This window comes from Miscanthus floridulus, chromosome 5 (assembly GCF_019320115.1).
Source record: "Miscanthus floridulus cultivar M001 chromosome 5, ASM1932011v1, whole genome shotgun sequence".
Lineage (NCBI taxonomy): Eukaryota > Viridiplantae > Streptophyta > Magnoliopsida > Poales > Poaceae > Miscanthus > Miscanthus floridulus.
In genome coordinates this window covers 14,678,744-14,705,188 of record NC_089584.1, presented here as the reverse complement: position 1 = coordinate 14,705,188, position 26,445 = coordinate 14,678,744, and the positions used below count along the sequence as shown (strand labels likewise).

Sequence of the window (26,445 nt, the reverse complement as noted above, 5' to 3'; positions counted from 1 at the left end):
TTGACATCTGTGGTATAACTTGCTTTGCATTTTATAATTTCTGACATTGTCCTACTGCCATGTTTGTTCGTTGCTGATCTGAACGTCTGCTGCATGGAGGTTTCCCTGACAATGTGCATGGGTTGCCACTAGAGCATGGCTACCAATAATGAAGACAATGTTTTCTGAATTTCTAGATTTTGTGATGCTCTCATCTGCGTGCACCCTGATTGCCATATAAACATAGTCAGTTTGAGCTGTGGCCTACATCTTTATTGATTAAATTTCAGTGGAAACTTCATCGTTCTTTTGTTCTGTGTGATTATTCTGAACCTGCTTCCGGTTCTGTGTGTGCTTCAACCTATTCATTTGAAATGCATGTCTACTTTTTCAAGCCAAGCATTTTTCATATTTTCATCCTTGATTGATATGAGGATGTGCTTTAATACAGGCAGAGCACCAGCCATTTTCCTCAAAATAATGTGAGGATGTGGAGTAAGCATATATGGATGATATGCCCACTTCTGTAGATGTTCAAGCATTACATATCTTAAGAAGGTAAATTTACATGGCCTTTTACTTTCCCTTTTACACTGTTATGATAAACCTTCAATACTGACTGCATATACAGCTTAGTTGTTTTAGTTGACAACATATCCTAAATTTTAATCTACCTTCAGCTGTGATCATTGCTCTAGCAAATGTCTGCAATTGGTGTTTTCTCACGTCACGGTAACATGAAACACGACGTATGAATCTTTGATGTCGTGCATCTCTACTGTCTACTGCTACATCTCTCTTTGAGCAGGATATGGCAAGCCTAAAAACAGAAATTCGTAGAAAGAAATAAAATCCTTGGTTCTACTCTTCACAACGATATCCTTTGATTCCACATGTAGCCAAAATATTGTTGACACAGCAATGTTAAAGGTTCTTTGACCAAGTGGACTCATTGGGCTTCATGTAAACATATCAAACAATAGCACCAGAACACCCCCATACTCTATAAAATGTCCAGAGATAACTGATTTTAGAGTTCAATTATACCATTGAGCAAACTACAGGTGAAAAAGTTGATATTATTTGATTTATGTACCAATTGTTGTATTTCACATAATAATCCATTTGCATTAAATCTGATATTAAGAAATGCAAATTTGTAAGGACAACATAATAGAATTGAAGCATCATAGACACATTCAATTAATTTATTTAATTATCACCTGCAAACATCTTGCCCATCTTCAGCTCTACTTTATTCACTATTGTTTAAAAATTACAGAAAAATTGTTCCTACTCCATCTTGCACCACAAGAGTTCTGGCAAACTTGAGGTATGAATCTGTGATAGCATGCATCTCATTGACCGCATCTTGTATCAGTGTCCTCTCTCTAGGTTGTTTTCTCGAGCAAGATACCCCAAAAGCAATAACATGAACCAAACATTTCTCAATTATGTTTCTTGTATTGCTGTCATAGGTGCCACTGTGCAGCCACATTGTCGTATCGGCTATCTCCCAGATTTTATCTGGAAGAGCATCCTCTGAAAACTTATGTAGATCCATTGAACCTCTAAATATATCATCTGTTGGGCTCCTCCCTGTGAAAATCTCGAGCAGCAATATGCCAAGGCTATAAACATCGCCAAAAGTTGTGATGGAAGAACCTTCACCATACTCTATTATTGTGCAAAAGAAAAAGGAAGTATTGATTAACATGCCATATTTATAGATGGATTTGGAATCGAGAAAAAATAAAAAACATAGAATTTACCAGGAGCGACATAGCCAATGGAGCCTCTTATGCCAATTGCGCTATTGGAGTTTTGCAGAATCATACTTTCACTTTCTGAAATGATTCTAGATATGCCAAAATCTCCAACTCGGGCACCCATGTCTTCTGCAAGAAGGATGTTGCTTGGTTTGAGATCACAGTGGATGATTGGTGGCTGGCAGTGATTATGAAGATAGTCCAATGCATCCATGATATCAACAGCGATATCGAGCCTTTGTGTGAGGCTAAGAGTATTGTTCAAAGTGGGCATGCCAGATTCTATATGGAGCCAACGATTCAAGCTACCATTTGGCATGAACTCAAAAACCAATGCCTTGAAATCCTGACCTTGTTCATTGATGCTTGAGCAGCATGTGATGATCTTCATGAGGCAGCGGTGGCGCACCCTTCTAAGTGCCTCACATTCAGCTACAAAACTTCTAGTAGAACCCGATTGTTCAAGGTCAAAAACCTTTACAGCTACAACAGTTCCTTCAGCTTGGAAAACACATTTATACACTGTTCCAAAGCTTCCCTTACCAAGCAAATTGGCTTCTGAGAATCCATTGGTTCCGTTTGATAAAGCATGATAAGAAACTCTTTCGTACTGTTCCTCAACCATTGATGGTTCGAGTGCACCCTTCTGCTTTCTTCTTTGCTTCCTGTAGATCAAGAGTGCAATGACAATAGCTAATAATAAGAGTGCAAAGGTTGCTGGTAGTGCTATTTTAAGATACTTCAATTTCCCTCTTATGTTCTTTTTCACAGAATCTGTCTTGCATGGAACTAAATGAAGCTGGGGTACTCCTCCACAAAGCTTGTTATTTCCGATGATCGACAGGTTAACCAGATTTCTGAAAATCCCTTCCTCTGGCACTTCCCCTTGTAGATCATTGAAGGACAGATCCAACTTTGACAATGATGTCAAGTTCTGTAGAACTGCAGGAATTGGTCCTGAAAAATTGTTGTATGCCAAACACAATTGCTCCAAGGCACTGATACTTCCAATGGCATCTGGAATAGTACCAGACAACTTATTCACTGACAGGTTGAGTGTAGTTAGACCCTTGTTTAGATATTGAGGTATGCTTCCGTTAAATAAGTTACTATCCAACCTAAGTTCTTGCAGCACGATGCACTCCCCAATACTTTCAGGTATCTTGCCAGATAATTGGTTCCCTGATAGAACCAGTATGTTAAGGTTCACTAAGCTACCAACTTGAGAGGGGAGAGGTCCTGATAGTGAATTGTATGACAAGTCTAAGTAAAAGAAAGAAAGAAGCGGCGGTTTGAAAATCTCCATAGGAATCGAACCGGAGAGGCGGTTCATTGACAAATCAAGGCCAATTATACTCTTCGACTTCCCTATACTCGGTGGAATTGGTCCCTCTAGATTTGCATGATGTGCATCAAGGATAGCCAACTTTGTGAGGTTTCCAACAGACGAAGGTATTTGTCCTGACAAGTTAGTATTGAACAAACCAAGCTTAGTCAAGTTTGCTAGTTTGCCGATGCTATCTGGAATTTCTCCAGATATAGAAGTATCAAAAATAAAAAGGATTTCAAGGCCCACCAGATTGCCGATCGCGGAGGGGATGCTTCCCCAAATCCCAGTGTTGTCCAACCAGAGGCTTTGCAGGGATGTTGAGAGATTCACTAGTGAGTATGGTAGGTGCCCAGTGAAAGCGGCGTTGTTGTAGATAGCTAATTGTTGGAGCTGGCTGCAGTTTGACAAAGAAGTGATAAATTCCCACCCCTCCCAATTGTTAGCTTGTAGCATGTTGTTGTACAAGCCTAGCTTCTGCAGAGCTCGTAGTCTCCCAATCGTGCGAGGCACATATCCACTAAGCATATTCTCCGCGAGGTAGAGTAGTTGGAGCGACGTGAGGTTGGAGAGTGAAGAAGGGATGGTCCCAGTGAACTGGTTATTGTTAAGTGCAAGGACTCGCATGCTGGGGAACCTGCTGCCAATATCGGTGGGAATGCTACCACTGAGCATGTTCCACTAAATCTGCAACATTTCCAAGGAAGACAAATTGTAAAGGGATGTTGGGGGCACACCAGAGAGGTTGTTGGAGGCGAGAGCAAGATACCAGAGGTCCTTAAGGATGCCGATGCTATTCGGGATAGTACCCTCGAGTAGGTTGAACGCGAGACTAAGAATACTCAATGATGAATTGATGATAGGTTGGACAACGACGCCGGGATCGCTCCAGTGAGGTTGTTGTACTGTAGGTCGAGAAGCTGGAGGTGCTTCAGCTTGTCACCAATCCCAGGGGGCACGTTCCCGCTGAGATTGTTGAAGCCGATGACCATCTTCATTAGACTGGTGCACGAGCTCAAGTTGGTGGGGAGCGGGCCAGAGAAGGCATTTCGGCTCAAGTCGATGGCATGGAGGTGGCGCAGACGACCAAGGCTCGCGGGGATGTTCCCGCTGAACCCATTGGAGCTTAGGTTCAGAATCCTCAAGGATGATAGGTTTCCAACGGCAGGCGAGAGGACGCCGGTGAGCCCAAGGGACGGGAGGCGCAACGCCACCACTCGGCGGCGTGTGCCCCGACACCTGACACCCTCCCAGCTGCAGTACCCACCGGTGGTACTGCGGTTCCACAAAGCAAGCGGGTCGTTGTAACCGCTGCTGATCGCCGCTGCCTTGAAGGTCAGCACCGAGGCCTCCTCCTCGTCGCCTTCTGCGGCGGCGGTGAGTGCCGAGATGGTGACCGAGGAGGATAGCAGCAGGAGTAGCAAGCTCAGCGAGCGCAGCGCCATGTCGGCTGCTTTGGTAGTTGGTACGTGGTGAGTGTAAACAACGACTCCTAGGTTTTGATAAGTAGAATGGTAGTTGGCGGTGTTATTTATACTGCGAATCCCGGCTGTAATATATAAAGACGTTTTGGTTGGGGCATGCAGGAGGCGAACGAACGGTCAAGAAGGCGGCGATGAGCCAGTGGTTAATGCTGGCTGGTGCACAGCTGCTCTCACTGTATGGGACAACTATAGCCATGACTGATTGATTGTACTGTGAAGACTGAAGACCAGGGTCCAGAGACAACCAGGAAGACTTGACTCGGCTCTTCTTTTTATCAGCGCTGCAGCTGCTTCTTTTGCTTTTTCTACAGAGTTTTGCTCTCTGGCTCGCACCTGCTGCAGCTGTAAATGAGTGGAAGCCGACCGAAAGAGACAGACGACTAAATGAGTGCCCAGCTGCTCTCTTCTTTCTTTCTTTCGCCTCCTCAAAACTCAAAAGAATGTGCGCTCTGCGCCTTTCTAATGAGCCCACAGCTTGATGGTGATCCGAAATTCTAAAGAACAAGAGAGGAGATGAGTTTCATCTGGATGAAACCTAGCGCGCACTGTTATTAATGCATTGGAAGCTGAATGAAACTCCACTGGGATTGTTTTGTTTCATTCCCACATGTTGGAAACTAAGTGGTCATTCCCACATGTTGGAAACTAAGTGAAACTTTACCGAGAGCATTTCATTTCATAACACCTACGAAACTGTAAATGGAATTGTACACTGTGGATTTTGTTTTATTTACAGCTTGTTCGGTTAGCTGGTTCGTATCGTTGCTGGTTCGTGAAGAAGTACTGGCTGGTTTGTGTGAGAGAAAAATACTGTTCCGGCTGAAAATTTACGATCGTTTACGACAAGCCACAGCCAAACGAACAGACTGTTAATAGTCCACATATCTCACTTTTGAAAACGGTGTAAAGAAATTAGCACTGGGAATAGCCTTAGTGCCCTCTTTAACATGTCCACGTAGAAGAGAGGGAGCAGAAGAGAGAATATCATGTCGCTACGTCTGACAACTTTGGCGGAAAAAAAAATTGGTGCATATTGCTGGTGCTTGATGGTGATCAAGGGCACCACCACACCACACCAAACACTTTTGCACGGCTGCTAATCACCGTGATCATGACGCTGGCCTAAATAATCTCAATAATATAATCGAACGCAACACTGATAACGCGCACCACTAGCCACGACCGAAAGACTTTGACTTCTTTTAGAGTGTGTATGTACGCGCCTTTGATGGACCAAAAGAGTCCTTAGGAACATACCGACCTACTCTTTTTGTTCTTTTTTGCGAGGATTTTCACCGACCTACTCTTTTTGTTCTTCTTTGCGAGGATTTTCTCCCTTTCCTTTAGTATTGTGGTGCAAGCATCATTACTCTAGTCCTCGGATCGTTAGTAATGGAGCACGACCAGACCACGTCCCACACCCACTAACGAACGATATGCGAAAACCATGTTGTTGACGCATGAGCGTATCATTGTCACCACTGTTAGGACACCTGCATGCAAATTCTGTCTCACTGAATAAGGTGACACATCAGAAAAAAAAAATGACATGACATCCGAAATTCTAAAGAAAAAGAGAGGAGATGAGTTTCATCTGGATGAAACCTAGCGCGCACTGTTATTAATGCATTGGAAGCTGAATGAAACTCCACTGGGATTGTTTTGTTTCATTCCCACATGTTGGAAACTAAGTGAAACTTTACCGAGAGCATTTCATTTCATAACACCTACGAAACTGTAAATGGAATTGTACACTGTGGATTTTGTTTTATTTAATAGTCCATATCTCACTTTTGAAAACGGTGTAAAGAAATTAGCACTGGGAATAGCCTTAGTGCCCTCTTTAACATGTCCACGTAGAAGAGAGGGAGCAGAAGAGAGAATATCATGTCGCTACGTCTGGCAACTTTGGCGGAAAAAAAAATTCGGTGCATATTGCTGGTGCTTGATGGTGATCAAGGGCACCACCGCACCACACCAAACACTTTTGCACGGCTGCTAATCACCGTGATCATGACGCTGGCCTAAATAATCTCAATAATATAATTGCACGCAACACTGATTACGTGCACCACTAGCCACGACCGAAAGACTTTGACTTCTTTTAGAGTGTGTATGTACGCGCCTTTGATGGACCAAAAGAGTCCTTAGGAACATACCGACCTACTCATGCTATAGATAGTTGTTATGTGTCCAGTCTCACGATCCAATGGCGCGCCTAGGAGAGTTCCTCTCAAGCTCCGCATGCTTCGGTCGGCGCATGACCCTTGGCCACCCATGCCGCTGCTTTTCCGCCTTTGCCGCACGTTGTTGGATCAGAAGACTGGACATATGGCAACTATCCATGGTAGGTATGCAGGAGGCACAGTGGATACATTTCACCAAAATTTACACTCCAATTTGATGACGAATGGGTCCCATAATTTGTCTAGCCATCTCACAATTGGAGAGATGGTGATCGAAAGGATCAAGATATCCATGGGGCTGAATTGAGCTAATCTAAAATTCTCACGAAATTAAAATCTAGCACTTGGTCCATTTCACTACTTGTGCCTAATGTGTTTCTAGCCTACGCATAAAGTTTTGCAACCTAGTTCTAACCCGAAGCTAACATGGCAATTCTAGGAACGTAAAAACATGTAAGTAATTGAACAAATGTAAATGCTCAAAGTAAAGATAGGGTTAGAAATACGACGATGTTTTTCTAAGGTATCGGAGAACCAGCAATCCCCACTAATCCTCATTGAAGTACCCATGCAAGGATGTAGCTCTCCCTTGATTCGCGCAAGGACCAAGTGCTCTCTACGGGTTGATTCTTCGGCACTCCGCCAAATGACACTTAGAACTAGTCCGTCCTTAACCCTGTCGATCCCTTTGAAAACCGAAACAAAGTCCATCAGTAGGGTCATGAAACCTTTGATTGCCCATTACTCAATCATTATTGTGACCTAACTTATAATTCCCCTGCAAAACACATGTTAGTCACAATAATTGTGTCGCCATTATTCGCCAAAACCGTATTAGGGGCCTAGATGTTCCAGTGGTAGTGGAGTATTAAAAAATTTACTTGTGGGTCCTACACTAATTTAAGAAATGAGAGTTATAGATAGATTGTTGGACAAGTGATCTACAATCTTGTTTATATCCTACATGGATATCACTATAGAGAGTAAATTGACTTTGTTATTGTGGGTGCCCTTAGCATCAACTGAAGTGTCTACCAAAAAAATTAAAGCCTGTTGGAAGAAGTATCACGCGGGTACGAATTGAAGGCATTCTTCTTTAAAGAAAAGGGAGGAAGAAAATCTATATGTGCTGACTCAACCATACTTATTTTCTGTAAGAGAAGGAAAGCGTATGATTTTCCTCTTCATTTTTTTGGTAGGGGCAGACGGGCAGTTGGTCCCTGTTGAAAAGAAATTCAGAATCAGCATTTTAAAGATTTTTGTAACGTGCAAGTGCAAAGGTCGAAACAATCTTGCATGTACTAGTATAACAGAAATGGCGATCGGCTGATAGCGGATCAGGCTGCCGGGTCCACACCAAAGATTCATTCCTTCACTAGGAGTTGGTGAGCAGAAGATTGCAAAGAAAAATAGGAGGAAACAACAACAACACTGTGTGTGTAACAACCGTACCTTTTTTTTTCACCTACATACCGTCATACCTTGCTTAACAAAAGTGTCCTAGTAACCTCCTACGAGTATCGTAGGAGTATGTCTGCATTCTGGTGGCAAGGGGCAAAGGGCAGGGGTAAGGAATTAATTTAGGTCCTATGTTGGATCCATGGTAAAACTTTAGTCCTGCACTTTCAGCCTCCTCTTTTCTTTTCTTTTTTTTTTTGCTATGGGGATCAAATAGGGAGGCTAAAAGTGAGTAAATGGCTAAAAACTTTTGCTCCTAAAGAGGCCATAAACTGGGCTAAACTCTCTCGGGACGGGCGCTGGACGCCCCATACCCCTTGCCGCTCACATGTATGGTTGTGCATGGATAGTTAAATGGGGGTAAATTAGTTATTATAGATTAGAGGACTAAAGTTTAGCCTATAGATCAAACAGTCCAGTAGAACTAATGCTTAGACCAGTGATACAAACACCACGGTTTAGTTTCACCGTAAGATTAGGAGGCGATCAATGCCACGGCTCCCAAGTCAAACAGGTGCCCAGCCCGGACGTCGGACGACGCACACTATTACAGTGACACACGGCATCACACGGCTCTGCTGCTGCAAGCTGCCGCGTGCAGGCAGTAAAAACATGACAGGGCGTGCATACATGTGTACCAGGGGACGTGAACACATGCCCTATTCGTTTTGATAAGCCATGGCTGAGAGTACACATGGCTAATTTATTATAAGAAAAAAATATTATTCATTGGTCGAAAAAATACAACTTATAAGCCAAACGACTGGGTTGCTGGCCTGCATACTCTGCTTCGACTCCGATGGTGTGTGGTCTGTCATCTGTGTGCCTCTGTGTCTGCGGTGTGGTGTCGTCGTCCAGGCTTCGGCTGCTGTCCGTCCCCAAACCAAGCAAACATTCTCGACAGACCGCAACAAATCTCCCTTCCCCTGCCGCTGCTGTGCGGTGTGCCTGGCCTGGCACTGGAGTACTAGTAGTTCGCCGTAACTGAACCTGTCGGATCATATCGTCCCGGCGTTAGTAAAGACAGCCGCGTGGCATATTGCAGGATGAGTTAAATGTATCGTAGGTCTTTGAACTTGTTTTAGGGTACCACTTAGGTTCACAAAACTCTCAAATCGCGCTTCTGGCATTCTAATGTTATTTAAGTATGCCACTTAAGTCTATAACTCATCGGAACAATGTTTTGGCCGACGTGGCGTGGACAGCGGGGCGCTGACTGTGTCCAAGCGCACGTGAGCCACGCGTGAGCCTGGTTTGGGACGTGCAAATAAGCAGAGATGCCACCCAGTTCTTTTCATATTCTCCATTTCCCCTCCTCTCTTCTCTGTCTCTGTCTCTCTGCCCGAACTCACTCTCCAAGCCGCTGTCGCCGCCGCCTTGTCGATCTACTCTATGGCGCCACTAGGGAGCACGTCGTGCTCCAATAGGCGTGCGGGCGGCCTTCCCCTCATCCTGTGCACCGAATGCGGCAGTCGAATGGTGATGAGGTGCGTTTCCACGCAGCCATGGAGTGCAGGGAAGGTATTCTACTGTTGCCCAGACCATAAGGTGAGTTAGGGTTTGATGATTCAAATCTTTGGCACTTGGATTGTTGTGTTCTTGTTGCAATTGAGTTGGATTTGGTTATCTTGGCAGAGGGTGTCTATTTTTCTACTGGGAAGCAGACTACATCAAGCACATCTTAAAGATGCTAAAGGAAGGCGACAATGGCACATGTGAAGCCCAGTCCGAAGGAGAATCAAACCTGCGTCCCTATGCTGGCCTGATAGACAATGCAGTGGCCAACAAAGCTTAAGGAAATCAAGGGAAGGACCAAGACGTAGTTCGTTTGCTGAATGTGATATGTGTTCTCTCTGTGTGTATAGTGTTAACACTTGTGTTAGTTGTGGTTGTTCAGTTGTGCAAATAAACTCAGTCACAACTGTGTAAGAGTACTCATTGTGTAATGTGAACATTAGAAGCAGTGGAAACCATCATTTTATCTCAATTTTCCATCTATTTCATAGTTCACCTGATAGCAATAATAGCATCCATGTGCACATACACTGTTTTGGTCAGTGATTCATGTGATGATCTAAACAAAATACTATTGCCACCATCGCAAACATTAATTGTTCTGGGGCCATGATAAGCTTTACAAAAGATTGTACAACACAATCTAAAGCCTTATGCTGGTGCTGAACAAAAGCACAGAAGGACTACACAAAAGCACGAAAGGACTTAGTCATCTTCTACTGCTGGTCTGTAGACTTTGGACATCAGGTCTTCTTCTTCTTAGGGTCTCCTCCCTTCTTCTACTGACCTTTGAACTTGTCACCCTGCTTGGCACTTCTCTTATATGTTGTTGACCTCCCCAGCTTTGTTGCAGTTGTAAGTGGCAGTGGTCTTGTGGTTGGCAGGATTGGTCCTTCTTAGCTCTTGAGCATAGTCCCACAATAGCTTATATTGCTCTGCTTCATCACCCATTACCCTTTTCATTGCTATTCTTCTAGCTCTCGCAAGCTTTGTCCTAGCTGGTGTCAGATTCCACTCTTTTTGCACTATTCTAGCAAAATTCTCTAGTGTCGTCTTCTTATCAGCTCTGAAAGATTCCAAGTACTTATCAGCAAGCCAATTGGATGTGCACCTCTTTAATACACACTTCTTGTGGCAGTTGTACTCACCACAAAAAGTTTTTATCATCATTCCATGAACCCTCCTATCATCTGAAGCATACAAATTCCAAGGACATCCTTTCTCACATATGGCTCGCAGCCTCTTCTTCTCATTCCTTGGCATCTTAATATCCACCCTGTGCTTCATACTATATTCTGTAATAGCCTTCCTTAGCAACTCTGCAGACTCAAAGATAATTCCTACTTTGAACACTGGATTGACCAAGTCTTCATGCTTGAATGACTTGAAATTGAATGTGACATTGTTTTCAGCATCAGAGTTTAGAACCATTAACTCTTCATCATCAGTTGAGAAATCCTCATCACCTCTGCCCACCACAACTTGAGCTCTCTTTCCCTTGGATACCTTCTTTCCCTTGGCAACTCCTTGATCAACCACTTGGTCATCAACATTATCCATGAATATATCATCATCTTCATTAGCCAGATCATAATCACAATGATCAAAGCAGTGAACTTGCCCACCAACATAGGCCCGATTAACTCATGTTCCAGTAAAAAAACCTCCATGATGCATCTCAACTATGAACTCACCACTATCAGCTCCTAAAACTGGAAAGATTGCTAACAAATTAGGGAAGATTAATACAAACCAAGCCATCTAACATTATTGGGAGAAATAACAGTTCAATCCCAAACCCTAGACGAACCAAAATCATAAAAGATGGTAAACATTTGCCATTCCGATTCACAACACCATCTAACTACATTCAATGCGAAGACCAAGATTATCACGAAATGAGCTCAAGGGGATTCACTCACCATATACAGGTCGGCCTTGCCCTTTCGGCCGCAACACCACCACCATCGTGCAGATTCACCGCGACCACTGTGGGAATCCGCACACCACCGGACTTCGGCGTCACTCCTCCGCCGTGTTGGCCTCCTAACTCGCCGGCGATTGCCTCCACTAGCGGCCGCCCCACGTGCTCCCCGTGGGTTCGTGTGTCCGTGACGGCGGACTCGAAGAGGTGAAGTACTGGGAAGAGGATATGAAAAGAACTGGGTGGCCTCTCTGCTTATTTGCACGCCCCAAACTAGGCTCACGCGCGGCACACGTGCGCTTGGACATAGTCAGCGCCACGCTGTCCACGCCACGTCGGCCAAAACCTTGTTCCGATGAGTTACGGACCTAAGTGGCATACTTAAACAACATTAGGGTGCCAGAAGTACGATTTGAGAGTTTATGGACCTAAGTGGCACTCTAAGACAAGTTCAAGGGCCTATGATGCATTTTACTCTTGCAGTATTACTTAAAATACTTACCGTAACTAGGAGTAGTATAATTGCCTCTCACAGGAAAATTAGTTAACAAGGAAGGCTGACAGATACTGTAGATCCTGTTGCGGCCGCTTTTACGTACTCAACCGCCAGCACCAGCCCGCTGAGCTGAGATGAGCGTCCCTTGCAAGACTGGTGGTTGGCCAAGGTATATTTGCACGTTCTCCGCGGTGGTAGTGGCCTGTACGCACCCATCCATCTCCGGCAAAGGCAAAAAAGAAAAAGGTACGGCGCCATGTGTGCGGCTACGTACGAGATCGATCTTCCTTGCCTGTCCAAGTAACGACGCGGCTCATGCTCTGCTTGCGCCGCCCGGGAATCCTCTGATGGCCTTGCATGCATTTCATTTTGTTTCCACTGCAACAACCAGCAACGCAATGCGACACAGAGACCCCGTGCGTAAAATACCCGCCGTAGGACAAACAGGCATTGCATTTGCATGCCATGCCGGCTAGCTCTCTGTGTCTCTGTACCCACCGAGTACTGGCAGCAGTTTTACTGATCGAGCACACATGCACATTGCGTGCAGAATTAGTTGCGTGTCAAATGTTGTCCGGCTTTGTGTCGCGTACAAAATTTCAATTACCGACGAACGAGTACTAACTTCCTAGCTTTTTTTTTTGTTCTTCCTTCTTGATCTAGTAACACCGCGACCACATTTATTGTGGAATCCGGTTACATGCATGATGATGTTTTGGGGTTGCATCTGTTCATACAGATACATCAGTACATTTTCCTACAACGGAGATCCAGAGCCCGTTCGGCTGGGCTAAATTGGCTGGCTGAGCTGATCAGCCCAGCCGTTCGGCGGCCCAAGCCCAGCCGAACGGCTATAAAGCCAACCTGGGTCACCGCGCCCCTCAGTCCCTCACTCACTCACTCCGACCGGGCGCGTTCTCCTCCCTCCCTCACTCCGTCCCCCGCGCCCCCACGCCTAGGGTTTCCGCCGCGCGGGTCGCCGCGCGCGTGAGCTCCGCTTCTCCGTTCCTGCCCTGGCGCCGTCGAAAGCATCAAGTTTGTCGAACTAGGGCGCCGCATCCCCCCCTTCAACCTGCCGACATCGACGCTCGTCCGACACCAAGCAGTTACCCCCAGATCCGAGTTCACCTTCCCTCCCTCCCCACCTGTTCTAACGCAGCCATCGTACCCGCCTTCCGGATCCGACATCGTCGTCGTCCACACCCCCCTGCCCCACCCCCACCCCCGACTGGATCTGATCCCCACGTACTCCTATTGCAGGTGAGCCCGCCCGCCGCCAACAGATCCGCCTCGCAGTCCGCCGGATTCACCAGCCTTTTCGCCGGATCCGCCACACTGGCAGCGTCGTCCGCTTCGTCCTGCTCCTCTCCTGAAGGCAGGCACTGCATCCACCGTTCAAAACGCGCGAAGACTTCTAGCAAGGCAAGTCCCCATCTCTTACGCCGTAACTCCCCTGTTTGTTACTCTTACAAGTGCTGCAAATTTTCTTGTATGCTGCATTCATCATGCCATACATTTTGCAAATGGCAATAGATGTCCACTGACCGTGATAACTGGGATGAAGCCACCTTGAGGACCTTTTTGGAATTAGTCATAGAACAGAAAAACCTCTTGCACTAGAACCAACGAGGCCTCACAACCGTCAGGTGGTTAAATCTGTATCCAGCATTCGAAAACAAAACGAAGCTGGGTTATGACAAGAAACAGCTGCAGAACAAGTTGAATGATCTGAAGTGGTCATATTTCGCTTGGCGCGACCTTCAAACCCACACTGGCCTAGGCCGTGACCCGACCACAGGAGGCATCGCAGTTGACCCCTCGTTTTTTGAGGGTGGCAACGGGGTACTTCCTTCCACCTATTTTCTTTCTAACCCACTGACTACCAAGTACTAGAGATGGTCCCATCGTATTCGTCCTAACTTGTGGAACCATGGCACACGTGCAGGAAAATAGCCAATCGGCTGCGCAGCGGACCAAAGTTCCCAAATGCCTTGACCTACTACTCACTCTTTGGGGACGCCCCCCCCCCCCCCCCCCCCCCCGTGAAAGGGGCACATTGCTCGCTTCTGGTGGACATCATCGCGAGAGGACACCGAGTACTCCTAGCAATGAAACTCCACACGACATGTCCCAGGAGCCTATAGGTACACACAGTGTCGGCTAGTCCTCCAAGAGAACCAATAGAGAACATTCCATCAACAGCCCTCCCAGTAAGAAGACTGTTTCCATTGACGAGTGCCTTGAAGACCTGACCCAGTTCATTAAGAACCATTAGCAGCAGAAGGCGGGGTCAAGCAAGCACGACGAGGAGATGGCCAAAGTGAAGCAGATTATGAAACAAGATGGTTTGCCCGAGTCTGATCCTGTGTTTGCTCATGCTTTAGTTGTTTTCAAGAACACAGTGGACCGTAGGAACTTTCTGAGCATGGAAATGAAAGAGGGCCGCATGAACTTGATTGAGGCCTACTGGGAGGTTCTGAGAGCCAGATCAAAGTAGTCGTTATCCCAACGAACGTTCCTTCTGCGGCAGTCTATCTAGTTTTATGTTCGAATTGTGCATGTTGAGGATGTATGTTTGCCCTATGTTCATTTCGTTTGATATTGTCATTGTAATATTCCCTGGACATTGTTTGGTTAGTTGCATCGATGTGTTGTGGCCTGTGGCCTAAACTTTGTGTGCTCGTTGTTTTTCCCTAATCGAAATAAATTGTGTTATGTGATGTACATATCTTGGTTGTAGGTTGACCTACATTTCGTAACAAGACAAGACTCTATTAATTGGTGTTCTATGTTACCTTGATATCTCTCTTATTGTGACTTATCACACTGACCTATATTTCCAGTTTTAAGTGGTGGTGCTGTTTCTCTGGGCCATCCCATCGGCTGTAGTGGTGCACGTTCAAAAACTGAAGGTATTTGTGTCTGCACTTGCTCAAGTAATTTGAAATTATGAAGTCCTACTTGTTTGTTTTTTAAGATAAGTGTATTTTGTCTTGTGCATGTTCAAAAACTGAAGGTATCCTTTCAACAATGGACCAAGTACGTGCAACAGATGCTGATCACAAAGAAGTTTGGTGACATTGCATTTAGAGATAAGGATTTTAAGACTGCAATTGACTACTACTCCAAGGTACCAACATCCCTGTTCTTCTCCATTTCATGGGCCCTGTCTGCAATGGACCTTCACATATGAATGTGAGTGCCTATTTGGATTAATTGGTGCTGATATATCAGGGGCTGTTGTGCTTGACACATCATGCTAGTGATTAGGTTCTCTCTGTTGGTACCAATGATTATAAATACTCCAGTGACCAGTGCTATTGTGATGAATTGTGATCTTTATTCAGAAATTCATGTATAACCTTCAAGGGGTTTTGGCCTACTGAATCCTAGTGCTAATCGTAGCTAGCTAAGTGACCATCGTTCATATTCTGTGATTTTGTTCAGAAATTATGTACATACCCCTCCATGGTTGTTCCAGGATCCATTAGTGCTACTAATTGTCAATTGTTACTGGCTATTAGTTAGCTAGTTATTAACAGTGTCACCAATTCATCCAAATAGGCGGTCAATGTTTGTTTATCACTACATAAATGATTATGTGTTATCTTTGTATATCTGGGCTTCTCTCTATTGAACCATGTCTGTTCTCTTTGTATATCTGGGCTTATACAACGCTTTCATTTGTTGAGACAGCCTGTGTGGTAGTTTTCAATTCCTACCTACATCATGGAAGAATTAACACAAGAAAACTGCTATTTTGTTTGTCAGTGTTCTAATTTGTATATCACTTGTTCTTTCTTATCTTATCATGCTCTTGTAGATGAGCAGCTCTGAGGACTCCTACATCAGCGACACCTCAAGCGAAGGAACGCAAATTTACAATGTTGGGGCTGCTGCTGTCCTCGTTGCAAGGTTAAAAGCAGCAGTGGCCAATGCGGCTCCAGTGGTCAACCCTGCCCTCGCCTTCCCAAAGATGAGCGGGCGGCAGTGAATGCAACTGAATCTGCAAAACGAACAAAGGTGCAAAGAAAACCTGCGTATGTCTCCTGATGCTTTCCTGCATTTGCACAACATTTTAGTTGAGTATGGATTGAAGGGTACACAAGAGACATGATCCATAGAAACTTTACGATTATATGTGTGGACTTGTGCTCACAATGAGGCAGCTAGAAGGAGCCAGGATAGATTTGAACGATCTTTAGATACAGTTAGTAGGAAGGTTATTCATGTGGCCGAGATTATTAGTAGATGGGCAGACAGTATTCTAGTTTCGATTGATAGAAGTTATGCTGGAGTGCACGCTCAGTTTTCAACATATGCACCATTTTTTGATGGGTGCATTGGGGCGTTGGATGGAACTCATATTAAAGTGTCGGTGAACAAGGAGGCCAAACTTGACTACATAAACAGGAAAGGTGATGTAACAATTAATGTTTGTGCCATTGTGGACATGGATATGCGCTTCATGTTTGTTGGGGCCGGGATGGCGGGGTCAGTGCATGTAACATCCTAAAATTTGCACTCTTTTAAATAGCTAAATTGATCTATTTACGCAATTATGTGTGCATACAAATGTAGGAAAATAATAATTTTATAAAACTAAAATCAAATATAATATTAGCTACAAGTGATGCATACATGCTGCTGCATATCATTTGGTGAATGTTTGGAATTTATTAAAGATTTCAAAAAGAATTGAAATTTGAATTTAAAAATGGATTTGGAAAAGTGTAGAAAAAGAAAAAAAAAGAATCATTTTCTCCTTTCCTTCTTGAATTTCGGCCTGCAGGCCCAGCTCCCCGACGGCCCGCTCCCCTCTCTTCCTTCCACTCCTCCTATTCTCCTTCCTGGGCCGGCCCAGTTCAGGCGGAACCGCTGCCCCCGCGCCAGCCCAGCACCGCGCCCGTTCCCCGCGCGTCAGTCGCTGCCTAAGCGGGCCCGCTTGTCAGTTCTTTCCCCCACCTCCTCCCGCATGCCCCGCCCAGTAAGGCAACTGCCGCTGCACAACCGCCGCCCCGTGCCCGCTCCTCGCGACGTGGGCGCGTCGCCCCGCTCCTCGGCCTCGATAAAAAGAAGCCGAGCCCCCCCCCCCCCCCCCCGCGCACTCCCCTACTCTCCCCACTCCATTTTCTCTCTCGCGTTCATGCCTCGGAGGCCACGACCGTCGCACGGAAGAGCTCCGCCGGCCACCGTCCTCACCTCCGCGCGAAACGCCGTCCCCGAGTCGCGTTCTTCTCCGTTTGAAGTCGCGGTGAGCTTCGCCGTACTCCCCTCCTTCCCTCTGTGCTTTCAATTTGGTATTTCGTGGCCGTTTGGGGCCCTATTCGCGAGCGTCCGCGAGCTTTGGCCGCCGACCATGGCGCCCGTCGCCTCGCCTTCCTCCTCCGGCCGTCGTGATGGCCTGGGCGAGTTCCCCTTCTCCCCAGCTTTCTCCCGGTGCCTCCGGATTTCCGAACCGTGGCCCCTAGCCCCGGAACCGCGCGCTCCGGCGTGTCCTTGCCGCTGGCCATGGCTGCGCCGCCGTGGCTGTCACTGTGCCGGCCGCCGGTGCCCCTTTCTCTCTCCCTCCCATCTGTTCCGGGCCGTCCGATCTTGATCCATCGGCCACCGTTGGCCGATACCCCTTCGCGGGTGGTTTTGCTAAAGAGCCCTCCTGTTTTCGCGTAATAGAACCCGCAGTCCAAAGCGCATTCCCCCTATTACGCATTCTTGTTTTGAAAGCGTAAAGTCATCGGCTTAAGTCAAAAGTACGCTTTCAGTATTTACAGAAATGCCATTTGAACTGTTTCGCTCATAAAATTGTCGTTTTAGCTCTGAATTGATCCATTCAAATCGCGTTAGCTTCGTAATTTCATAGGCTACATGTTAGAACTACTGTTAGTCAAGTTTGGAACTTTTTAATTTCATGATTAGAATTAATTAAATATAGGGCTATAGGAAAACCCGTTTTAATCACAACTTTCGCATTTTAGCTCCGTTTTTCGTGAACTTCGCGTTGACGTGATCGTAGAGAAACGTAGATTAGTTTTACAAACATTTTATCTTGTTTTCAATACTGTTGGTGTACTGTTCTAATGATAGGAATGTTTGCTTTGCATGAATGCTTTTGGAATGTTGTATGTTGCCGTGTTGGTCGCGTTCAGACGGTGAGGAAAACGTTGGAGACCAAGAACTCTTCGACGACCAGCAGGACCAGCACGAGTTTGTGAACCAAGGCAAGTATAACATGGGCCTTCCTTGATGTCCTATTTCACTTTAAGCAATTACTCATTTGCATGTGTCTAAATTTGATACCCGTAAGGACATCCTAGTGATTGTTATCCTGTTTCTTGTCTCCTATGGGTTAAATGCATATGGGTAGATTGCTAGTGCTCTAACTAAGCTTGATATACATATTGATGAATGATACTATGGAACAAAGAGAGTAACCTGAATTATAATAACTGTTCCATAGGGCGAAAGTGCAAATGACCGTTGTTCATGTTGCTCCCGGCCCTCCATAAGGACTTATCTGTCGGCAAAAGCTGGGACTGACAGTGCAACCGGGAGAGTCATATGGCTCTGACTTTAGCTCAGTAATAGGATCTTTCCTAACTAGTTAGAGGTTACCTTTTGGCGCAAATGGGGCTTGCCACTTTGGATATAGGGCTGCCTCTGTTCCTATGAGTATAGCCGCGATGGATTTGTGCCATAGGAAAGGGGGGTTCCTACATCTGCCTGCCAAGGAAACCTAGCGGCCCTAACTTGTTAGGGAAACCTATGAAATGGCTTCATAGTGTACCCTGCCCGCTCACCTTGGTAGTGACATGGGAGTAATTAACCCGGGCGTATGGGGATCACGACTCGCGGTGAATGTGCACCACCTCTGCAGAGGGTAACAAACTGTTATAACAGCCGTGCTCACGGTTACGAGCGGCCCAGAAAACTCACAGAATAACTGGATACTTGATGATGATCGATAAAGTTGTTCTATGATGAAATATGGTAAACCTGACCTTGATATATGTTCTTATGGGTTTAAATGGGAGCTTAAGCATAACTTGATAATACTTGAGAAATAAAAGTTTGACCTATTAAAAATGCTAACTGTAGTAAACCAGAGTCTATCCTTTTTGAGCTTCATAACCCCATGTTAGCTTGCTAAGTACGGAATGTACTTACACTTGTTTATTTTCTTTACTTGGATAAAAATCCCGGATGGGTAACAGATGACAACGGGTATGAGGATTTCGCGGAGGATTATTAGGCTTGTGGTCAACCAGTTGACCTTCCCTGTGATGACGGCCGCGAGAGTTCATTCTATCTTTATTATTCCGCTGTGATGTATGAGACTAAGTTCTATTATAGCTCTGATGTATGTGACACTGTGATGATACTATTGTAATTTGTCAGCTTGTGTGTGTGATTGATTTCTGGGCACACACGAGTTTAGTGCATTCAATTTTATCCTTAAAATTGGGTGTGACAAATTGGTATCAGAGCCGTGTTGACTGTAGGACGCAAGCCTAGTTAAAAAAAGATCGTTTTAGCAACTTTGCTCCTCTGGTTTCTTGCTTACTGACTTATCCTTGTTATTTTATTAAAACATTTATGCTTTTCATACCTTAATCTATTATTTAAAATTGTTGATTCTAATTTCTATCTCACTTTAAATCTATAGATGTCTCATAATCCGAAGACCGCTCGACTCAGCACCGCCGGTTATCGTGCCATGTTCACCCCGCGTGCCCCACCGGCGGAGAGGGAGGTTGTGATCATCTCCGACGACGAGGAGATGGCTACACCGATGCCTGCACCTACTCCTACACCAGTCGCCGTGCCCGTCTACCCTGTGGTAGCTACACCTGAGGAGTCGACGGCTACTTCCCCTACACCTGCACCCGCCCCAGCTGCCCCCGTGGAGGACGAGGAGATTGGCTAGAAGTGCAAGTACTACTTCAAGCCAGCTCCAGAGACAGCCTACTCCCACACTCTTCTCACCCACGTGCTGGACGACTACTTCCCCGACTTGCACGCTTCCATCAGCTACCACTGCGCCGAGTACAAGCACCCACTGGAGGCTACCTTCTGGAAGGTAGAGCTGGTGGTCACCGCATGGAATGATATCATCAATGGACATGAGGTGGAGACTGTCCACAGTGCCCCTGCCAGGAGAGCCCATGCTTTGGATGGCATGGAGGATGCAGCACAGAATGCCTACATCCACTACCATGGTCGTCGCTTCGAGGCCATGAGGGAGGATCGCTTCAGGTTCCTTCCTCGAAATGATCATGAGGGTGTTTGGCAGGTTTTGGCTCCACCAGAGAATGACCCAACTCTGGAGGCAACGGTGCAGCATGTCCACGCTATGCAGGGAGTGAATGATGAGGTCAAAGGAGAACTGCGTGCATCTCAGAGGGCGCAGAGACGACTACAGAAACAAGTGGATGAACTTCGAGCACAGCTGGGACAGCCTTCCATCTACAAGAAGAAGCGCCGTTCCTTCACCATGATTGACACCGCTCCATAGGTGTTAGGTGCCTTGATCTAGATTATCACGTCGTTAGTTCGTGTCCTTATTTAGTCTTGTTGGTCTTGTGAACTTGGTTGATTAGATGTTTGATTTGTGAACTTGGTTGAGTTGGTATTTTGCTTGGTTGCTGGAAGTTTGTGGGCATGTCCACAACTTCTTTAGATTAGAACTTTAAATTTAGAATGAAATCTTAATGCAGAAGTATCATTTTACCTTATCTCTGCTGTGCTGATTTCTGGAGCAGCCTGTGTTCTTTATCTGGTAACTCGAAATCTGGGATGATAAAAATTCTGAAATTTTTGTGGAGATAACTGGACCTCTGTATCTCTCAAGTGTTTTTGGAATCACGTCAATAGCTATTCTGGTTTGGGAGATCTAGCTGGCACAAGTTGATGTTCCTGCGCTGTCTGGAACTCAAAACAGTTTCGGTTTAGCTCTATTTTTGACTATGTGCGAGTTCGAATCTGTAAAAGTGGTCTAAATGAAAGTTGTAGCTGATGTCCTAAGCTTTCTAACAAATCTTGGAGCACCTCTGTTGGATCTCTGAAACTCGAGTTATAACAGTTTTACTGAACTGCTGAATTTGAATCTTGCCCAGAAAATTTTTAGCATTGTTCTTATCTCTTGTAAGCTCTCTATAATTGGAAAAATCTCTAAATTTTGCACATTTGTTGGAAAACAGATGGCCGCAAGAGGAGAAAGAGGCAGAGGCCGTGGTCGTGGGCGTGATGCTCTTATGAATCCACCACCGCCACCTGTGACCATGGAGCAGATTTTGGGAATGCAAGCGCAGCTGATGCAAGCTATGATGCAGCGCTTGGACAATGAACCTGCAAGAGGTCCACCGTCTGTCCAGGTTAGAGATAAGCATGGAGAGTTTATGAAAGGTCGTCCACCGGTGTTCACACATGCCACAGACCCTATGGAGGCCGATGACTGGTTGCGTGCTGTGGAGAAACAACTGAACATAGCACAATGCAACGACCTGGAGAAAGTGTTGTATGCTTCCGGGCAACTCCAAGGAGCTGCTCAGGATTGGTGGGAATCATTCCAGTTTGGACGTCCCAACAATGCTCCTGATATCACTTGACAGGAATTTAAGGATAGTTTCCGATTATACCATATTCCTGATGGACTAGTGGAACTAAAGCAGGAAGAATTCAGATCTCTCAAGCAAGGATCAATGACTGTGGCGGAATATCGGGACAAGTTCGCACAACTATCCCGCTACGCTCCTAATGATGTGGCAGATGACAAGGATAAGCAACGCCGTTTCCTCAAGGGACTCTATGATGGACTGCAGCTCCAGCTGATGTCTAATACTTATCCTAACTTCCAGTCTTTGGTGAATCGCGCAATCGTGATTGATGATAAGCGCAAGGAGATGGAAGCTAAGAAGAGAAGGCTCCAAGGGTAAGCTTCTAGAAGCAACACTCGCCCACGTGCTTTTTCCCAGCAAGGTTTCCAGCAGAGGAATCAAGGACCAACTCATCAGGGAAACCGTGGTCAGTATCCTCAGCGGAACCAGTTCCAGCAACGCCCTCAGTATCAGCAACAGTTTGGAAATCAGCGTCCTCCGCAATAGACTAGCAATCCTGCAACACACTAGGGAGTGCCTAACAATGCTCCTGTGAAGAGTGGTGCACCAAACAATCCCAATGCCTGTTACCGATGTGGAGAAGTAGGACACTATGCTCATCAGTGTCCTAAGAAACAGAACCAACAAGCACCTCAGAACCAGGCCAACAATCAGAAGTTCAACGCCCAACCACCTCTCACAGCGAAGGTGAACTATGTGTCATCTGATGCAGCTCAGGAGACGCCTGAGGTCATGTTGGGTACGTTCAGTGTCAACTCTATTTCTGCTACCGTACTTTTTGATTCTGGTGCTTCGCATTCTTTTATCTCCCAAGCTTTTGTTAGAATGCATAGCATACCTTTGTGTGCCATGAAAAACCCAATACTAGTGAATTCCCCGGGAGGTAGTATGCCCGCTTCTTATTGGAGCCCCTCAACTAGCATTTTCTTAAGGGGGGTAGACTTCAAGGTGAAGCCTATTGTGTTGAGAACAGCGGGAATTGACCTTATCCTGGGAATGGATTGGATGAAACAACACCGGGCAGTGATATAGTGTCAGGAGAAATCTGTGGTTGTGACATCACTCAATGGGGATAGAATCTGTATAGAAGTAGTAGTGCAAGCTCAGCCTACAGCCACAGTGAATCAGCTAGATGGTGAAATCAATGAACAAGATCGTGTCGTGGAGGAATTTCCGGATGTCTTCCCCGATGACTTGCCAGGTATGCCACCTGACCGAGACATTGAATTCATTATTGAATTATTACCTGGAACTGCACCAATAGCTAAACGTCCATATAGAATGGGAGTTAATGAATTAGAAGAGCTTAATAAACAACTAAAAGAGTTGCAAGAAAAAGGTTTCATACGCCCCAGTTCTTCCCCGTGGGGGGCACCTGTAATCTTTGTGGATAAGAAGGATGGTAGTCAACGGATGTGTGTGGATTACCGCTCACTTAATGAGGTTACCATCAAGAATAAATACCCTTTGCCTAGGATAGATGATTTGTTTGATCAGTTGAGAGGAGCTCATGTGTTCTCCAAGATTGATCTCCAATCTGGTTATCATCAGCTTAAGATTCGGAACTCGGATATACCCAAGACAGCATTCACCACACGGTATGGATTATATGAGTACACCGTTATGTCTTTTGGATTGACCAATGCACCTGCATACTTCATGTATTTGATGAATAAGGTGTTCATGGAGTTTCTGGATAAATTCGTGGTAGTATTCATAGATGACATACTAATTTTCTCCAAGACAGAAGAAGAACATGCGGAACACATAAGGATGGTCTTGCAAAAGCTTAGAGAGCATAAGTTGTACGCTAAGCGGAGCAAGTGTGAGTTTTGGTTAAAGGAAGTCTCTTTTCTGGGTCATGTTATCTCCAATGGTGGGATAGCAGTGGATCTAGGCAAAGTGCAAGATGTACTGAATTGGAAACCACCAACTACAGTAAGTGAAATTCGTAGCTTTTTGGGATTGGCTGGTTATTACCGAAGGTTCATTGAAGGCTTTTCCAAGCTAGCCAAGCCTATGACAGCTTTGTTGGAAAAGAATGCTAAGTATGTATGGTCAGATAAATGCCAGTCAAACTTTGAAGAGCTAAAGAAGAGATTGACTACAGCTCCAGTATTAATTTTGCCCGATTTAAACAAGAATTTCTCTATATATTGTGATGCATCCCGTTTGGGTCTTAGATGTGTGCTTATGCAAGAAGGAAGAGTGGTTGCATATGCATCCAGACAACTAAGGAAGCATGAGTTGAATTATCCTACTCATGACTTGGAATTGGCAGCTGTGGTTTATGCTTTGAAGATCTGGAGACATTATCTGATTGGACATAAGAGTGATATCTATACTGATCATAAGAGTTTGAAGTATATCTTCACCCAATCAGATCTGAATTTAAGACAACGTCGTTGGTTGGAATTGATCAAAGACTATGATTTGGAAGTGCATTATCACCCAGGAAAGGCAAACATCGTAGCCGATGCACTTGGCAGAAAGAGCTATGCCAATGGAATTCAGACAACACCTATGTCAGCAGAGTTGTGTGCTGAAATGGAGTATCTCAACTTGAGCCTGGTCACTAATGCAATGGAATTGGTAATAGAGCCTACACTAGAGCAGGAGATACGCAAAGGTCAATTGGAGGATGAAAAACTTAAAGAGATAGCAGAGAATGTAGTGCTTGGAAAGGCACCCGGATTTAGAATGGATGAGAATGGAACCCTTTGGTTCGGGAAAAGGATATGTGTACCGGAAGTGAAAGCTATCTGAGATGCAATTCTACAAGAGGCCCATGAGTCTGCTTATTCTATACATCCCGGAAGTACCAAAATGTACTTGGATCTCAAAGAAAAGTATTGGTGGTATGGTTTGAAGAGAGATGTGGCAGAATATGTGGCTTTGTGTGACACTTGCCAAAGAGTGAAAGCTGAGCATCAAAGACCTGCAGGGTTACTACAACCAATGAAGATCCCTGAATGGAAATAGGAAGAAGTTGGCATGGATTTTATTGTAGGATTACCCCGCACTCAAAGAGGTTATGATTCAATATGGGTAATAGTGGATCGACTCACCAAGGTCGCTCACTTTTTACCAGTCAAGACTACTTATAATGGTGCAAGATTAGCAGAGTTATACATGGAACGAATAGTGTGCTTACATGGTGTTCCCAAGAAAATTGTGTCGGATAGAGGCACCCAATTTACATCGCAATTCTGGCATAAAGTACATAGATCTTTGGGAACAAAGTTGAATTTCAGTTCTGCTTACCACCCGCAAACTGATGGACAGACGGAAAGGATCAACCAGATTTTGGAAGATATGTTGAGAGCCTGTGCACTTCAGTATGGTGATAGTTGGGATAAGAGTCTGCCTTACGCAGAGTTCTCGTACAACAACAGTTATCAAAAGAGCCTCAAGATGGCACCTTTCGAGGCATTGTATGGACGTAAGTGTAGAACACCTTTGTTCTGGAATCAGACTGGAGAAACTCAAGTGTTTGGTCCCGATGTCCTTAGAGACGCGGAAGAACAAGTGAGAATGATTAGAGACAATTTGAGAGTAGCTCAGTCTCGATAGAAGAGTTACGCTGATACCCGCAGAAGAGAGCTGACTTTCAAGATTGGTGATTATGTGTACCTAAAAGTGTCACCAATGAGAAGTGTGAGAAGATTCAATATGAAAGGAAAGTTAGCCCCAAGGTATATAGGACCTTTTAAGATCCTAGAGAGACGTGGAGAAGTAGCTTATCAGTTGGAACTGCCTGAGAGCTTGTCCGGTGTGCACGACGTGTTCCATGTTTCCCAGTTGAAAAAGTGTCTGAGGGTACCAGAAGAACAAATTCCTTTGGAAGAACTTGTTGTCAAGGAAGATCTTACTTATGAAGAGTATCCGATAAAGATTTTGGAAACTGCCGAAAGAGTTACGAGAAGCCGAACAGTAAAGATGTGCAAGGTGCAGTGGAATCGTTATACAGAGGATGAGGCTACTTGGGAAAGAGAAGAGGATCTGAGAAAGACTTATCCCCAACTGTTTGAGTAAGCAATCACCCGAATCTCGAGGACGAGATTCATCTTAAGGGGGGTAGAATTGTAACATCCTAAAATTTGCACTCTTTTAAATAGCTAAATTGATCTATTTACGCAATTATGTGTGCATACAAATGTAGGAAAATAATAATTTTATAAAACTAAAATCAAATATAATATTAGCTACAAGTGATGCATACATGCTGCTGCATATCATTTGGTGAATGTTTGGAATTTATTAAAGATTTCAAAAAGAATTGAAATTTGAATTTAAAAATGGATTTGGAAAAGTGTAGAAAAAGAAAAAAAAAGAATCATTTTCTCCTTTCCTTCTTGAATTTCGGCCTGCAGGCCCAGCTCCCCGACGGCCCGCTCCCCTCTCTTCCTTCCACTCCTCCTATTCTCCTTCCTGGGCCGGCCCAGTTCAGGCGGAACCGCTGCCCCCGCGCCAGCCCAGCACCGCGCCCTTTCCCCGCGCGTCAGTCGCTGCCTAAGCGGGCCCGATTGTCAGTTCTTTCCCCCACCTCCTCCCGCACGCCCCGCCCAGTCAGGCAACTGCCGCTGCGCAACCGCCGCCCCGTGCCCGCTCCTCGCGACGTGGGCGCGTCGCCCCGCTCCTCGGCCTCGATAAAAAGAAGCCGAGCCCCCCCCCCCCCCCCCGCGCACTCCCC

General features: G+C 45.4%; 1 protein-coding gene and 1 pseudogene across 1 annotated transcript; both read right to left on the bottom strand.

The window, feature by feature from the left end:
- Positions 1–1,204: 1,204 nt before the first annotated feature.
- On the bottom strand, positions 1,205–4,559 carry LOC136451585 (probable LRR receptor-like serine/threonine-protein kinase At3g47570; annotated as a pseudogene).
- Positions 4,560–10,537: 5,978 nt separating this feature from the next.
- On the bottom strand, positions 10,538–13,526 carry LOC136454280 (uncharacterized). The gene is made up of 2 exons (XM_066454752.1): positions 13,388–13,526; positions 10,538–11,292 (listed from the first exon to the last, which is right to left on the bottom strand). Exons 1-2 carry the CDS (start codon positions 13,524–13,526, stop codon positions 10,538–10,540), a joined length of 894 nt encoding a protein of 297 aa, XP_066310849.1.
- Between the last annotated feature and the right edge of the window lie 12,919 nt (positions 13,527–26,445).